Source organism: Panicum virgatum, chromosome 1N, assembly GCF_016808335.1.
Source record: "Panicum virgatum strain AP13 chromosome 1N, P.virgatum_v5, whole genome shotgun sequence".
NCBI lineage: Eukaryota > Viridiplantae > Streptophyta > Magnoliopsida > Poales > Poaceae > Panicum > Panicum virgatum.
In genome coordinates, this window is record NC_053145.1 from 33,697,992 (window position 1) to 33,710,786 (window position 12,795).

The window sequence follows — 12,795 nt, forward strand, 5'->3', positions numbered from 1 at the left end:
GGTCAGCGTCATCCCCGACGGGAGGGTCAGCGGTGGCCGCCAGTGCAAAGGAGTCCACCACGCCCTCCGCCACGCCCCGAATGCGGTCGCGCTCGTAACCCGGGATGACGCGCTCCAGCACCTCCTCCAAGGGGAGGTCAGGAACACAGGACCCAGGGCTTGACAGCCCGAACTGCACTGCTTCAGTGTCCAGCGCCCGAGAGCTGTCCTCGACGGCCCGCCGAAGGACACCATCAAGCCCCGCTAGGAGGTCACCCAGAATGGCCTTGCTGGGGAGGAGATAGAGCTCGCCCGGGGGGAGTTCGCCCTGGCGCGGGAGCTCGACCTCTCCCAGGCCTGTCGCCTCCCAGGCATCCTTGAAGCGGCACTCCAAGGTGTGCACGCCATTGGCGAGCTGGTGCATCTGGCCCCAGACCATGGCCGCCTCCGAGTACTCGCCCTCCCCCCCGACCATTGGCCGGCATGAAGGGCCTCTTGCAGCACCCCTCCAGGCGGACGGCTATCTCCTCGGCGACCATGGTGTGCACCACGGCGTCGGTGGCCACCGCCTCCATGTCCGCAACGCGACGGGTGGCCTCTCGTAGCACTGCCGCCGAGGCGCGATTGCGAGCCTGCTGCTCGACGGGTGCCGCCTGTCCTTGGCTACCGTGGCGGCGGCCGCTTCCCAATGAGCGGCCTCCTCCCGGTCGGCCAGGGCTTGGGTGCGCGCGTCCAGGAGGCAGCCTCCGTCCCCTTCCTCAGAAACTCGGCCTCCCAGGTGGCGCAGGCAGCCGCCTCCGCCATGTGGTGTTGCTCCTACGACGTCGCGGCCTCCTCCTGGTAGTTGGCGTCGATCAAGGCAAGTTGCAGCTGCTCGCTGCGGCGCTGGAGCTCCGCCTCAAGCTCACGGAGGTCGTACTCCCAAGCCTCCAGGCGGGAGGAGTCGCCGAGTGCGGTGCCGCTCGCCTGAAACCCACGTAGACCCTAAAGCACTGCCTCGACCGCGGCGACGACATGCGCCATGGACAGAGGGGCCGGCGGTGCCTCGCTCTGGGGTTGCGTGGCCCCCGCGTCCTCTGGCTCCGGCACCCCGGCAGGCTGGAGCGGCAACGCTCGGCTAGGACGGACCTCCAGGGGCCCGGTCCCATCATCGGCGTCAGGCACCGCCGCAACCTGCTCCAAGCCCAGCGCCAGCACGGGAGAGTCCGCCATTGCTGCCGGCGCCGGATTGGCCGGCGCGCCTGTGTCGGTGGTCTCGACGTCAACCACGACTGGCGGCACCAAGGGTGCTGTGATGGGTGCAGATAGTGTTCCCGCTGGAGGGCCCATCCTTGGCGCGGCAGATGTGGCGCCGACGGCGCTCCTATCCAAGACAAGGGAGACACGTCAAAGTGTTGCCCTAGAAGAAAGCAAACCAAGAAGAGAAGTACAGGACCGGGACGTACCTGGTACTCAGCTGGTGCACCTGTCGCCAACTCGGGAATGGATCGCCTGCTGCTTCGGCGCGGGCACCCGCCCCCCCAACGGATGGTGAGCCCACAGCTGAGAAAGCACCTCCTGAGAGCATGCTCCTCGCGAACGGCGAGGACGAGGGCGACGCCGACGGCGAGTCAACCGTGATGGGGAAGATCACGCACAGGCTTGACCCCTCCCCAGCTCGACTCCGGCACGTCCCTGCTGGCTCCAGCAGTACCACCTCCTCTTGGGGCCTAGGCACGACCATCGCCACCGCCGGGAGGAGGAGGAGGCGGCAGCCGGGCTAGTCCCCACTGTCACCGGAAGACTGCCGATCACGGCCGCCGCAGCCGGATCCTCGCAAAGGGGCATCACCCCCTCTGGGAGGAACACCACCGCCGGGTCCCTCTCCTCCAGGATCTGATCCAACCACTACACCATGTTTAGATCCAGGCCAGGTGGGGCGGGCCTGGAGTGGGTCGATGCGGCGACCGAAGAAGTCTGCGGCCACCATGGTCGCGTTAAGCCCCACAGCCCGGAGTGAATTGATCCGCTCCAGTACCGGCGACCACGCCGCTCCCATCACCGGCAGCTCAGTGCACCGGGCATTGCTCACTGATGAGCCTTGAGGAAGATGAAGGTGCGGGAGGGATTGTCCACCTCCATGTACAGCCACTACCGCTCCCAGTTCTCCCACTTGTCCTGCCAGACAAGGGGAAGGAAGCCAGTGCTGAGCCGCCTGAAGAAGACCCCGCCGACAGTGCGATGTTGCGGTGTGGTGGAACCACCTAAAAGACTAGACCCGGGTGCACTGATCTTCATTGCTAATCAACTCTAACCCAATTCGGCACGCACCGGTAGTTCCTGGAGTGAAGCCTCGATAAAGGCCACGCTATTCCTGGATCGCACAGACAACACCCACACGAAGGTGAGCCCAGATATTACAATACAAATAATCTAATACATCTCAGAGTTTGCAGCAGAAAGTAAATTTATTACAAAACCATGTTCAGAATAGTAAAGTACTACAGAGTTCCAACTACGCAAATTATTCAAGTGTCATAGTCTCAGCGGAAGCAGTAAAAGACATCTAGCGGAAACATGTGACACATCGATAAAGCCCGTACGAAACGCGTCACATAGTGGGAGGGTGGTCAGCACCAGCTGAAGGGCCATCCCACTGGTGCTGACCACCCTCCCACTCGACAGACCAGCCCGGGGGCAAAGTACACGGGCAACTCCCACTCAAAGTTAGTACCTGAAAAACAGTGCCACAAGCAAGGCTGAGTATACTAATACTCAGCAAGACTTACCCATCACCAGATATACCATAGTCCGATAACTAGACATGCAAGGCTTTTTGGTTTGTGGGGTTTGTTTTGCCAAAAATGCCACTAAGAGTTGATCCTTATTTTCATATTTTAATTTAGCCTTCTTCTAGTTGGATTAACCATTCTAAGTTTGCATCTAACTCTATACAAACATGGTAAAGCAACCATTTAATCAACCAGTAGTATTATCATCATCAAGTTCCACTTGTTACTCTATGTGACCGAAAACGTTAAGCAGTCTCATGCCGTGAGTGGCGGACGATTCCGAATCGAATTTCAACCTGGCCAGGGGAACCTAACGCACACGTATGGGGATCGACTTCGCTTTCTCCCATGCTACTTTTCCCCTTTCTTTCCAGTTCGTTGATCTGGGTCACCCTCCCCGACTACAGAGTCCGACCACTCTGCACCCGTACGTCCGGACAAAAATAAAACCTACTTCTACCAAGAGGGTGAATGATCGTTCCACTCGCCGGTCCAATCAGTTACTTAAGCTTACCGATTACCATATTTCTCGGCATGTGGCTAGTACGTTCAAATGCTTAACGAAATGAGCCACACACTGCGACCTTAACCAATTTTAACTACACCAGCAGGGTATCACAACTACACAACCCCGCCCGTTGTCTTTATATTTCAGCGGAAGGTAAAGTAAGTCAATTCCTATATTCTCGCGAGAGGCAAGAAACCACTCGACTTCTACCGTTCCTAGTTAGCGGGGCAACTAGTCGATAAAAAGATCTGGACAACAAACATAGGTACCAAGGGATCATGCATCTAAGGTTTTCGATCAATGCCTAGAAAACGTAAATGTGCAAATAAAATTATTAAAACATATACAAATAGTTAGATGAATATAACACGGAAAATAATAGGATTATGCACTAGGGCTTGCCTTCTTGGGCACTGTCAGGCTGAGAGTCTTCTGGGGCTTGGCCCAGGTCTTGAGCTAAGTTAGTACAATTAAGATTAACGTCCGACGCAGCAAGAGAGTCCGAAAGAACCAACTCGTAGTCACCATCAGCGAGATTAACTGAATTTATATGCAATGCAAAGATTCATTATTACAACATGATATGAGATTTCTTTCCTTCACGATATAGTTGCAGTTCAACAAAATGTTAATTCGATGATGATCTTGTGATTTTATTTCTTGGGCAGTCATTTATGGAGTAGAACTTATAATGAACTTTCTTCATGAATGAGTGTGTGGGTGCTTAATTTCCTAGACTTAAAATATAAGCATAAGTTCACAATTTCATAGCAGAAAATATATGCATGATCTGGTGATGAAAAATTTATGTAGCACATATTATACAGACTAGCATCTACTGTAAATTTTTCAGCATTTAATACAAGGTATCTAACCATGAAAAATCATGCAAACAGATTAAGCTAGAGAATTCACAAATTTATACAGGTTGATGAGCAAGGTTTCTGGAACTAAAAATTTTACAGCGACATCAAGATAGGATATATTCAGTACTCTAAATTTTCCAGATTTTAATTACTCATGTAACAGGAGTTATAAAATTAACAAAACTAACATGGTAGCAACAAAAATAAAATCCACAGGGAGTTATACAAAGGTTAAGGGTCTCAAAATTTTACCAGAGCCTTTAAATGGTCTAAAGATGCTTCAGAAAAATTATCAAGCATTACTTCTACCAGATTAATTACTTATGCATTAAACTATATATGAACTTGCATATTTGTTCAGGATTCAAGTAGACCAGTACTGCATATGAACTTTTTACCTTGAAAATTATTCATTCTAACTAAAAACTTGTCTAAAGATTAAGAGCATATATTAAATATTGCTTCTAGAACAAAAATAACAAATCTAAGCATGATACACCAAGCATGAATGGTAACCATAGAAATACTCGGTAACAGTAGCTCAAATTTTGTAGACATGATTAAATGACTAAAACAAAGTTCCAGAAATAAATCTAGATTTTTCCACACACAGGAACTATATATAATGAATTAAGTTCATCAAACAAACATTAAACATAATATATAGCAAACTAGATCTAAAAATTCTCAAACTTATATATCAGCAAGATTTCAGTAAAATGTTCATCTAGGAAAAGTTTCAGAGCTAAACCATGTCCAGGTTTACCGGCATTAATATATGAAGTTCACTAGAAGATATAGGAATCTTTACAATTTAAGCAAGTAAACAATTTCAAACAGACCTCACATTTTTACCAGGTGTTTATAACAACACTCGGATCATCATATCCAAAAATCAAGGCTAGCCACTGAACCAAACTCCTAGAATATTTATGTGCTATTTAATCTAATCTTATCCCTAGATTAAAATATTGACAGATTCTGATGATTTTCATGTAACAAAACTTGTATATTTAATTATAAGAATTCTAGAACATTTGGATTTGTATTTTTCCGATTTTTCTACGAATTTCTACACATTTTTAAAGTTTACTGATTCAGGTTCTTGAGTTCATGTATATTTTTCAATCTAGCCCCTAGACTTTTGTTTCTTCTCAATGGAGGTCCCTGGGCGGACTGAAACAGAGCAGGGGAGGTTTGGCACGGTGGTTCCCGGCGAGGAGAGTCACCGGAGGTGGGGAAAAGGTAGGAGAAAATGGAGATGGGCTCGAGTTCTACCTCTGGGCGGTCTTGGAGCGCAGAATGGTGGCCCGAGGCGGCAGCTCCATGGAGAGGGCGCAGCCGGTGATGGCTCTGCTTGCCGGCGGTGATGCTCCTGTGGGATTTGGAAGGGGCGGCCGGGCACTGGAGTTTCAGTGGAGCGAGGCGAAGCTAGTGGCAGTGACGGCTTGGGCAATGCAGGTCGGGAACGGGCCGACCACGGCGAGCTCGAGCTCACCATCAATGGCGGGTGGCAGATGGAAGAAACTGCGGCTCGCGCGACACCGAGGCCCTGGGTTTCTATTTATAGTCGAGGAGGCTTCGAGGTGAAGCGAACGTGCTCTGGGGGAGGATTATCTGGGCTGGAAGCGCTCGACGGCGAACAACGACGGCGTCGGGGCGGCGTGGCGGATGGCCAAGTGGTCCTGGACGCGTGTGGGCAGCTCGTGAGGCCAGCTGCAGCATCCAGGGGGCAAAACCAGGGGCTGAATCAAGCAAACCCGAAGGGGTTTGCCGTCCCCGGCGCGCCGGCGTAGGAACGCCGTGAAGAAAATCTGGCGAGGGCAGTTTCGTAAATAAGGCAAAGTTCAACTCAGTTTCGTAATTTCAATTTTTCTCCTTCTTGGCTTCAAATGAAAATTTTTTTAATACCATTTTTGTTCAGTTTTTCGAGATCTACAACTTTTGTGTTATGCACTTGTTCATTTGAGTAGTGTTTTGTGAGTTAATTCTAAAGATTCAAAAACTCTATAAAAAGGTCATTTTAATTTGCTTAATTGGGCTGAAATTGGGCCCATTAGTTATTAGGCACATGTTACTAATGGTACCAGATTTAGTGTACAATATTTTGGTGAGGTGATTTGTACATGAAATAGAGTTGGACTTTCTTTGTTTGCACTCACAAATTGAAACCAATATTTGAATTTGAATTTCATTTGTCTTTAGTTGCCATTTAATAATTGTTTGTCCACTCATTAGTTCCACTAATTGCTCTAGTGTGTCTATTATTGAATTTTAAACATATAGGGTGTCACAGTCTACCCCCTTAAAAAGAATCTCATCCTAAGATTGGATGATTGGAATTAGGGACAGAGAGTAAGGTACCTGGGGTAGAGCTAAGAAAACCTTGATATTGTCGGTTGAGATAATCTTCCGTCTCCCAGGTGGCTTCCTCTTTAGTGTGATGAGACCACTGAATTTTATACATTTTTACCACTTTCCAACGAGTACCTCTCTCTTTTTGATCCAAGATTCTGAGTGGATATTCAATATAAGAGAGATCGGGTTCCACCAAGATTTCCTGTTGATCGATATGTGGAAAACATTATGGATGGTTGCGAGTCGCGAAGGAAGTCGCAGTCAATAAGCCACTGGTCCACATTCTTCAATTATCTCATATGGTCTGACGTAGCGAGGTGCTAATTTGCCTTTGACTGCGAAGCGTTGAACGCCTCGAGTTGGTGAATCCTGTAAGTGTTGACATGAGATGATCACACACCAAGCCCAGGAGCCCCGTACGCCAAGCCCGGACTGCACTGATTTGAACCAAGGCGTGCCAGACAATTTGACCTGTAAATTGATAAGGAAATAGCAAACCGTCAAATTTAAGAGTGTATCGGCTGGATTTCCGGATCACTCTTACGCGGGGTATCGGCAAGACCCTACCGATACAGAAGGCGACAAAAGATCATGTAAGATGAGCGTGTAATAAAAATGATCTACTACAGATCGGCAATGAGCTGCCGATGCCGATAAGCAACCAGACGACTGGATCTGAAGCCGACACGTGCTGGGTAACAATGTACAAACCCACGAATGTATGGATCTGGACAAAGCTGAGCTTATGATTCAATCGAATCAGCTTTACAAGGTTTATCGTGATAAACAAAGAACTTACAGCCGATTAAACAGATCACTAAGTCGGGTAGTTTGTGAATTAATCTAAATGAGAAAACAGCAATACGCCCAAAGATCAAAGCTTAGATAAATTCGGTAAAATTTGAATAGATCTGAACGAAGCGACAGCAATGCGCCCGAAAGCTAAAGCTCAGATTTACTCGGTAGACGAAAACTTACCAGCAAACCAAGTCGCTCGATTGTGAGACGTCCTTGATCACCTTGAAAGAGCTCGCGAAAAGAAAAAAGATGGCAAAGCCGCCGACAAGAAAGTAAATTGCGAGTAGTAAAGTTTGTTTGTTTGGATGTGTATCAATCTTTTACAATGGCCAGGGGTTTATATTTATACCCCACGCTAACACAATACTAGCCGATCATGGCAAAGCAAGATTCTATTTCTAGGGAATAAAAACTACTTCTAAAAATAAGATAACTTTTGCCAAATCGAAGCCAAAATATCTAGTCAACTTCCTCCCCTTCGGTCAGCAAGATCTTTGACTGTGGCACACGATCATCCTCCCAAATCCACCGATCGTACAACGCAAAACTTTTTCTCCTCCTCAACACGCCTCCTTGACATGTGCCAAAATTTAGTGTCAACACATGCCCCCCAATTTCTAAGTAAAAACGTCCTTTTTACTTTGAAATTAAACCCTGTCATGATTACGCTGCCGAACGGTCCCTTCACTTACAGCTGTCTCGCTTTCCGTGCGGGTGGCAAGTGAAAATCTCTTCTTTGCACTCAACCCTTTACCTTCTCATCCGCACAATGGGAATCTGCCGATTCACCTTCCGTCTTTTTACCCATATGCCCCCCGATCAGACCCAGGAGTAAAGGCCGCACCGGTGCACGCAACCGATTCATCTTCCCAATCTTGGGCTATAAATCGCCCCATCGGCACTGTAGTCTCCTCATTGGCCAGAGCTTTCCTTTCCTTCTTCCTCTTCAAGCCCCAAAAACCCTAGCCTCCTCTCCTTCACCAAAAACAAATGGCCAGCAACAAGTGCGTTGGTGAGGGTTCCTTCGATGCTCCTCCGTCGCTCCGTCCCCGTCTGGGGTAAGACGTCGTTTTTTTCCGCCAATGTTGCATCTCAAGTTTGCTTTTGACCATCTATTCTTCTCTATAGGTATGCCGCCATGGAGCTCCCCCCAAACTTCCAGGCCCTAGATGAGGGCACCCAGGACTACATCCGCGACCTTCTCCGCCAGTCCAATGAAGCCCGCCGCGATCTTGACCGAGCACAGACGGATCAGGTCATTGTCCGCGGCCAGCTTACCAACGCCGACACCAAGGCTGCTAGTAAGATTCCTAGCCATGTCTTTCCTCAGCAATTTCTTCTTTACATCTTTCGCTCTAATCCTTTCTTTCCCAGACTTGGAGTCGCAGGTCTAGAACCTTCTGGACACCGCCCGAGTCGCCATCGACTCGGTGAACGTGAGGGGAAGCACCGTCGCCGCATGCCTCCGGAACGTCCCGCCACGTGTCACGGAGGTCGCCCGCTACGGAGCTCACGAGGGCGCCGCCAGAGCCATCGCCATCATCTCCACCATTTCCAAGGTGGACTTCCAGCAGTGGGAGCCGGTCTTCCCCGAGCCGAGCCTGCGGCGAGAGGCTTTCGAAGAGCTTGTCGATGGCCTCTACTACCCAGCTAACGCCGTCGTCGGTGGTGTCAGCTTGGATGCGGTTGTCAGCAACCTCTTCGGAGCAGAGTCAGATTACGTTGTAATGTAACAGACTATCTGGCTTTTTAGTAAATATAATCAATGAACTGGCTCCCTCTGTTTGCTTTTGTTCCCTGTCTTCACTGTATTTTGTGCCGATCTCTATCTTGCAATTGCGCCAAACAAACCAACAACTCTTTACTATCCAAAATTGAACAGAAAACCAAATCAAATCTGAACCACATGTTTTAGATTTGATTTTTGATCTAAGGGCAATATATGTCATATTGGCCACGAAAATACTCGAACGCATTACGATACGATCAAGCTTTTTCTTATTTTTGCACTAAAGGCGATACATTTTCTGGATCAGCTACTCTGAACCCAACCGATCTTCTTATGTAATCGGCTATGCATCTACCCAAACACTTGGGTAATATTTCTTTAAATATTTGCCATTAAGTGCACTAAAAAATTCTTCTCCCTCCAATGTCTCCAGAATGTATGTGTTTCCAGGAACACATCTACTAATCCTGTATGGCCCTTCCCATGTTGGAGACCATTTGCCGAATTTGGGATCTTTTGTTCCTATCGGCAAGACCAGTTTCCACACCAAGTCTCCCTGGTCAAAAGTTTTGGCTTTGACCTTCTTATCATACCATCGGCCCACTCTAGCTTTATTAGCCACGATACTGATGAGAGCGTTCAGCCGATGCCCAGCCAAATCTTCCAACTCATCCTTCATCAGTGCAGTATAATCATCGGCTGTCAACCGATCCTGGAACGTAACCCGTCTGGAACCGAGTCTAGTTTCCCAAGGAAGTATAGCTTCATGTCCATAAACTAGTTGATATGGAGACACTTTAGTAGCCCCATGGCAAGACATTCTGTAGGCCCACAAAGCTTCATTAAGAGTCGTATGCCATCTCTTTGGTTGTTCTTCAATTTTCCTCTTTATTGGAAGCTTCTGCCTGGCCATTGGCTTGAGCATAATATGGAGAAGAATTTAACAATTTAATTCCCATACTCGCAGCAAATTCTCCAAATTCCTCCGAAATAAACATACTGCCCTGATCGGTCGTGATGGTTTGTGGAGTACCATACCGATAAACAATATGCTCTTTCACAAATTCAATCATCTCCTTGGATGTCATAGTTTTCAAAGGAATTGCTTCCACCCATTTGGTGAAATAATCCATGGCTACTAGTATGAACTTGTGATTTTTACTGGATGATGGATAATTCTGTCCAATTAAATCAATTCCCCACCCTCTGAAAGGCCACGGCTTAATAATAGGATTCATAGCCGATGCTGGTGCTCTCTGCATATTTCCAAATTTCTGACACCCTTGATAACCTTTGTAATAAGTGAAGCAATCTTCTAACATGGTTGGCCAAAAGTATCCGTTCCTCCTGATTACCCACTTCATTTTGTACGCCGATTGATGTGAACCGCAGACACCCTCATGTATCTCTCCCATCAAGACTTTAGCTTCCTCTTTGTCAAGGCATCTGAGTAAAACTCCATCAATCGTCCAGTAATAAAGTTCTCCTTCAGGCAACACATATTTAGACGCTTGAAATCTAATCCTTCGGCTTACTTTCTTGGACGGATCTTCCAAATAATCCACAATCTCTTTCCTCCAATCATCGGCAGGCAACTCTAAAGTCATCACACCTTCCATCTGCCTATAACCAGAAGCATGATGTGCCAGCCGATTAGCATCTCCATTGTAAAGTTTGGGTACATGCTCGATGGTTACTTTCTTGAATTCTTTTAGCAACCGGCAGCACTCTTCATGATAGACTCGTAGGATATCATCTTTACACTCATATATGCCGATCAACTGATTAACCACCAACATGGAATCCCCGAATATTTCAACTGCATTAGCTCCGATTTTTTGCAATAGCCGAATTCCTTTAAGCAAAGCCTGGTACTCAGCCTGATTATTTGTAGCAGTAGCTTCTATCGGAAAAGACAACTCAAATGTTGCCTCCCGTGGCGACACCAAGACAATCCCAATACCAGATCCAACTCCACATGATGAACCATCGAAGAATAATGTCCATGGAACTAGATCAACAACTCCCAATTCTGGCCCACAATGCTGAACAACAAAATCGGCCATAACTTGTCCCTTAACTGCTTTAGCCGATTCATTTCTCAAATCAAACTCAGACAAGGCCAGAATCCATTTTCCAATTCTTCCACTCAGAATTGGCAAAGAGAACATGTATTTAATAACATCATCTTTGCTCACCACAACACACTCATCCGACAATAGATAATGTCTAAGCTTGGTACAAGAAAAGTATAAGCAAAGACATAATCTTTCAACAGGAGAATACCTGGTTTCAGCATCCAAGAGTCTTCTACTAACGAAATATATTACACGTTCTTTTCCCTCAAACTCTCGAATAAGGGCCGATCCGATAGCACGTTCATCAGCCGATAAATATAACTTAAACGGCTTGTGCTTTTGCGGTGGAACCAACACAGGAGGCTGTTGGCGCCTACCAACGTCACCAGCGATGACGCCTGCAAATGCCAATTTGGGGTGGCAGAATTTCATGAACCATGAATGAATCCGCAAGCGCACGGAATACCACTGTAGCATTTTACCCGGGAGTATACCAGGGTGTCATTTATATTTCCGCAGGGAAGGTGGTGAGTGAGAGAATATATAGATTAGTGGGCGAACTCTATCTAGATTGGATATTCACATGCATAAACAGGGGTAAGATAATAACATGGTAGGAGGTAGTGTGACACACACACAAACTACCCTCTTGGATAAATAAATAAAAGAAAGATAAAAGATGCTTCAGGCCGGGAGCAAGGTAAAAGTCAGCGCTCGAGTCAGCTGTGTTATGCTAGCTATATCTATACTTTCTCATTGGTTAGCTCATCAGAGATTAAACTACACAACAGGGAGATTGCAATCGAAGCGACGGGAGGAGCCCGTACACCCCGATGACTTTATGTACCTCCTACCCCCCATATCGAACGTGGAGGATTACTAAAAGGCTCGGACAGGGCTGTTACCACCTGTCGGCTACCTCTACAAACCGTGGGTATAGTTGACATCCAGCAACACTTAGCTAATCTAGACACCATATGTACACTAGTAAGGGATACTCTAGTGTACCGCGCGGAGCCCCCACCCTCCGGATGGACATACATCACACTAGAGCAATCATATGAATATTGGAGCAGTTGATAGAGTTCTAAGAACAAAAGACTAACCATCTCCAGCACAGGGCGATCATACAATGCAAGCATAGAATGATAACGCAACCATGACAAGAAGCATATACTCGATAACTCAGAATATACTTCAAGCAGATATCGGTAACCATAGTCTAATCCTGTTACAAACAACCGAATATTACAAGAGAGAGCTAGAGATGAACACATACCAGACTCTCGAGAAACACCAGTGACTCGATGACTCCTAGACTTCTCCTAAACTCCACTAAGACTAAAGACTATGCAAGGAATGCAAGAGAGGAGAGGTGAGTGGTGTGTGGTGTGTGTGTGTGTGTCCTATTCTCCATCCCCCTTGTATTTATAGCAGGGAGCCATGGGGTGAAGCCAGCACAACCGACGTAGGGGACCAATGGGGAAACGCCACGTGCCCTAGTTGAGGTGGTGGGGCCCACGGGCCAGGTCGGCCGACCAGGTAGGTCGGTCGGCCTGCCCAGGCGACCAACCGCCCCCAACTTCTTCTGGTGGGCTGTCTTGGGCCTCTTTGTCTGATCTACGCTGGGGTTGGTCTGTCTTGACTTGTTTGAATCGGGTTCTTGCATCACTTTTGGTCCATCTGAGCCTGAATCGGTGCTCTGATA

General features: G+C 47.6%; 1 protein-coding gene across 1 annotated transcript; it reads right to left on the minus strand.

Moving 5' to 3' along the window:
* Positions 1–963: 963 nt before the first annotated feature.
* LOC120653461 (translation initiation factor IF-2-like) lies at positions 964–1,702 on the minus strand. Its single transcript, XM_039931209.1, has 2 exons — positions 1,425–1,702; positions 964–1,342 (listed from the first exon to the last, which is right to left on the minus strand). Exons 1-2 carry the CDS (start codon positions 1,700–1,702, stop codon positions 964–966), a joined length of 657 nt encoding a protein of 218 aa, XP_039787143.1.
* Positions 1,703–12,795: the final 11,093 nt, after the last annotated feature.

What these genes read in the sequence shown, in the direction of transcription:
- LOC120653461 (XM_039931209.1), bottom strand. Translation starts at nt 1,702, where the DNA reads ATGGTCGTGCCTAGGCCCCAAGAGGAGGTGGTACTGCTGGAGCCAGCA. An exon ending in GTGCACCAGCTGAGTACCAG is followed by an intron (nt 1,343 to 1,424) that starts GTACGTCCCGGT and finishes TGTCTTGGATAG; the next exon opens with GAGCGCCGTCGGCGCCACAT.